This window comes from Mus pahari, chromosome 14 (assembly GCF_900095145.1).
Source record: "Mus pahari chromosome 14, PAHARI_EIJ_v1.1, whole genome shotgun sequence".
Classification (NCBI taxonomy): Eukaryota; Metazoa; Chordata; class Mammalia; order Rodentia; family Muridae; genus Mus; species Mus pahari.
This window is the reverse complement of record NC_034603.1, coordinates 38285297-38289448: the sequence shown is the minus strand read 5'-3', so window position 1 is coordinate 38289448 and position 4152 is coordinate 38285297. Positions and strand designations below refer to the sequence as shown.

General features: G+C 47.2%; 1 protein-coding gene and 1 pseudogene across 1 annotated transcript; one reads left to right on the top strand and one right to left on the bottom strand.

Moving 5' to 3' along the window:
* Positions 1–1097: 1097 nt before the first annotated feature.
* Med11 (mediator complex subunit 11) lies at positions 1098–2876 on the bottom strand. Its single transcript, XM_021213656.2, has 3 exons — positions 2737–2876; positions 2457–2587; positions 1098–1726 (listed from the first exon to the last, which is right to left on the bottom strand). Exons 1-3 carry the CDS (start codon positions 2819–2821, stop codon positions 1589–1591), a joined length of 354 nt encoding a protein of 117 aa, XP_021069315.1. The 5' UTR covers positions 2822–2876; the 3' UTR covers positions 1098–1588.
* A 4-nt stretch (positions 2877–2880) lies between these two features.
* The window catches only part of LOC110331804, a 1965-nt pseudogene continuing 693 nt past the window's right edge, over positions 2881–4152 (top strand).

Here is a 4152-nt window from a genome sequence, read left to right as displayed (position 1 = left end):
CTGCCTTCCCTATGTATATGACTACGTATCCCTAGGTCTTCTGCCTTCCCTATGTATATGACTATGTATCCCTAGGACTCCTGCCTCCACTTTCCATAGTGCTAAGATTATAGTCACTAAACACCTTTTTTTTTTTTTTTTAAAGACAGGGTTTCATTATTCAGCCCTGACAGTCCTAAAACTCAGAAAGATCTGCCTGCCTCCGCAGTGTTGGGATTAAAGGACTGCTCTTGGAAAACACTCTTTACAACTAATAATATATGAATAGCCCCTCTGCCCTTAGCCTTCCCCCACCTCTAATAAAATGTAACACTCTCAAATATGCGGTGCAAAAGTGCAGTCCCAAGGTACAGTGCCTGCTTAGCATGTGTAAAGTTCTAGGTTCAACCCTCCCACTGCCAGATTAATTTTAAAAAGTGTCTGCTTTTTCCATGGTGTAACGAACTGGACAGATTCTATGTCTTTAACTGTAATACGAAAGATTACTTTTAGACTGACTGGCTGGAGAGATAAGTCAGCAGGTTCGAGTAATTGTTCGAGACTCTAGAGGACTCACATGGTGGCTCACAACCATCCGCAACTCCGGTTCCTGGGGATTTGACACCCTCCTCTGACCTCCACAGACACCAGCTACATACGTGGTGCACATATACAGACATCAACAAAACCACTGTTCATACACATAAAATAAATCTCGGCAAACTGTTTTTTTTTTTTTTTTTTTTTTTTTTTTNATCAACAAAACCACTGTTCATACACATAAAATAAAACACGACAAACTCTTTTTTTTTTTTTTTTTTTTTTTTTTTTAGAATTAATGACTTCTGCAGACTCTGGGTCTTTGTCCCTTCAGAATTGCTGATGGTGCCCCCTGGCCACAAGTCTCTCTTGAGACTCCATCAGCTGTTCTCCAACCCCACACTGAAGCCTGGGCTTTCTCACTCCCCTTCCTTCCAGCTGCTACGCTGATGCTGTATAGATGGGACTCTAGTCCTCAGGCTCTGGGAGCCTCATATAGGCCGGAGAGAGAGAGAGAGAGAGAGAGAGAGAGAGAGAGAGAGAGAGAGAGAGAGAGAGAGAAGAGAGACACTCTTAGCTTTATAAAAAAAATTACAGCTTTTATTATTGAAACACTTAGTTCCTGTTTTGTTTCTTCCATTGAGGAACATAACTTCTCTTTTTGAAGGAGGGTCCCTCCATGTACTTAGCCGAGGTTGGTCTCAAACTACAGCAATCTTCCCACCTCTACTTCCCAAGTGCTGGGGCTGCAGGTGTGAGCCACTGTGCGTGCTTATAATAACACATTTGTTTTTATTGGGCCAAGTCTTCTGAAACTCCGGGGCAGGGTGCACATGAGGAAGTGGGTTGGGAGTTGACCTCTGACCCCTGTCTGAGCTTGCGTAGTGGAAAACAGGGTGTCTTGCTGGAGGAGCCAGAAGAGATCTGTATGTACACTCGGGCTTTGGATTTTCCAGTTCTCCTTTCTGCCTTGTGGTCTCGTCTGCCCTGACCAGTAGGGCATGTGTATAATACACTGCTCCCCATCCTACCAGTCTCTGGTGCAGGGCACACTCTGGATCATCCGAACTCAGTTCTCCAGCATCTGTTCACAGGTCCTTGCCACATCACTAATCTTGAGGCGGGCGTAGTCTACTCGCTTTAGAGCCATTTGACAATCCTTCCTGGAAGAGTAGCTGGAGCCCTCATGCGGCTGCCCTGTGGCCACCTACAAGACAGATCAATCAATGGAGTACTGCCTCTTCACCACCCACAACCGGGCAGTATTATTTCTCTAGTCTCACATCTTTCCCAAGTTTGGTCTACATTAGCTGACTGGTAACTCAGTGTTCTAAGGCAGAAAAAGGCTTAACCTGTGTGAACCTCATCTATGAAATAGGGACCAGAGTGAATACTTCCTAGAGTTTTAGGATAAGACACTGCAGAGTGCTCAGCACACCACAGATGTCAGTAAACAGTGGCAGCTGGAGTAAGGACTCTGGAAGCCACTTAGCATCCGTTTTCTTAGTCCCCAAGCATATATGGCCTCATACCAAGTTTCTGGGAACAAAGTTCAGTAGCTTCAGTTTTATTTATTTATTTATTTATTTATTTATTTATTTCAGTACCGGGGCCTCTTTATGGTAGGCAAGTGCTCTAACACAGTGCTCCAACCCTCTTTCTGACCTACTGGGTCTGAATTGCCCAGACAAGTTTTGAACTTGTGATCTTCCAGCCTCAGGTGCTTAAGTAGCTGAGAATACAGGCCTGTGCCAGTTGGTCTGCCTAGGGTATTGTTTATACACCCTAGACATTTTTAATCCTTCCCTTTTAGAGGACTAAACCAGCCCTGAAATGAAAGTGCAGAGACTTACCTAGCTAAAGCTCAGGGAATCCCTAAAGCTAGGGCGTTGGTTCAGAGCTGGGGTCCCCGCCCTGCACCTTCTAGACACACCCACCTGGGTGAGGTAGCGGATTTGAGCCGACAGCTCTGCCTCCACGTGCTGCACAGAAGTGGTGAAGGCTGCCGCCTGCCGGTCCAGGAGCCGCTCGTTCGTCTTTTCTTTGGACAGTTCCAGGATCGCCGTTCCTGCCAGGGCGGGGAGAGGGCGCAGTCAGACCAGGCTTCAGACTCAGCCCCGCCCAAGGTTAGCGTTCAGGTCCCGCCCCAACTGCGCGCAGAGTCCGGGGCTGGTCTTTCCCCGCAAACCCCTGCCGTCCGCCCCTCGCTTCCCGAACCTGCGTTCTGGAGGATGGCGCCGATTTCGCGCTCGATGTCCTCCAGGGCGCGCAGCCGCTCGTTCGCCAGGCTGTAGGTAGCCATGGTTCCAGTGGAAAGCCCCGCAGGCCGTCTTTTGCGAGGTGTGGCGCCAGGGCCCGGAAATGCCTGTTAATGTGCGCCTGCGCAGGGGCCACTGCGGCGAACACTACAATTCCCAGGATGCTCAGCGCGGCCTCGCCCTTCCGAGTCTACCTGGTCTAGTCTGACAGCCAGGGCTCTAATGCCCGGCCAGATGGGTGTGGAAAGAGGCGGTTATTGACTTTTGTTTTCTGACAGGATCTCAGTATAGACCAAGTTGGCCTGGAACTCATAGAGATCCTCTGGTGTATTAGGTCTGTCAAAAATGAAGATAGTCTAAAGAGATACTTGTTTCTCTTCAGTCTTGACTATCAGAACTTGTCTTCCAGAAGGAGATTTTGCACAGTTCTAACAACTTGTCAGACCACTTTACAGGATGAGGCTGAAGCCCAGATAATGAAGAGTCAGTGGTGGGTGTGACCACACACCTTGACTGAGGGTGGACGTGGGGGGGGTACTTAGATGTGCACAACCTTGCTCTATTTAAACTTTGACACCCTGAAGACTGACTTGAGGGGGCTTGCAGGATCTCTTTGTCACTCTTCCCAATGTGGCCACATTGGATACGTCTCCTTTTTTAACTCTCCACTTTTAATTGACTTATTGAAGAAGGATGGCCAGACATGACTTGGGCACTAGTCTTCCCCTCCCCCTCCCCCACAAATTGAGTATCAGTGCCTCTGCCTCCCTAAATGCTGGGATTACAGGTATGAGCCACCGCTGAAACAGCCCTGTGGCCCAAAGCCACTCAGACCTCTCCAATTTAGTTGACTGTCTGGTGGACTTACTGAAGTTATAAGAATTTATTATTAATCTGAGCAGCTGTTGGTGGTTTGAGCCTCCTTGGTTACTAGCTGATTGTGTTGGTTACTAGCTGATTGTGTTAGTTACTAGCTGATCGTGTTGGTTACTAGCTGATTGTGTTAGTTATTAGCTGATTGTGTTGGTTACTAGCTGATTGTGTTAGTTATTAGCTGATCGTGTTGGTTACTAGCTGATCGTGTTAGTTATTAGCTGATCGTGTTGGTTACTAGCTGATCGTGTTAGTTACTAGCTGATTGTGTTAGTTACTAGCTGATCGTGTTAGTTATTAGCTGATTGTGTTGGTTACTAGCTGATCGTGTTAGTTACTAGCTGATTGTGTTAGTTACTAGCTGATCGTGTTAGTTACTAGCTGATCGTGTTGGTTACTAGCTGATCGTGTTGGTTACTAGCTGATTGTGTTGGTTACTAGCTGATTGTGTTGGTTACTAGCTGATTGTGTTGGTTACTAGCTGATTGTGTTGGTTACTAGC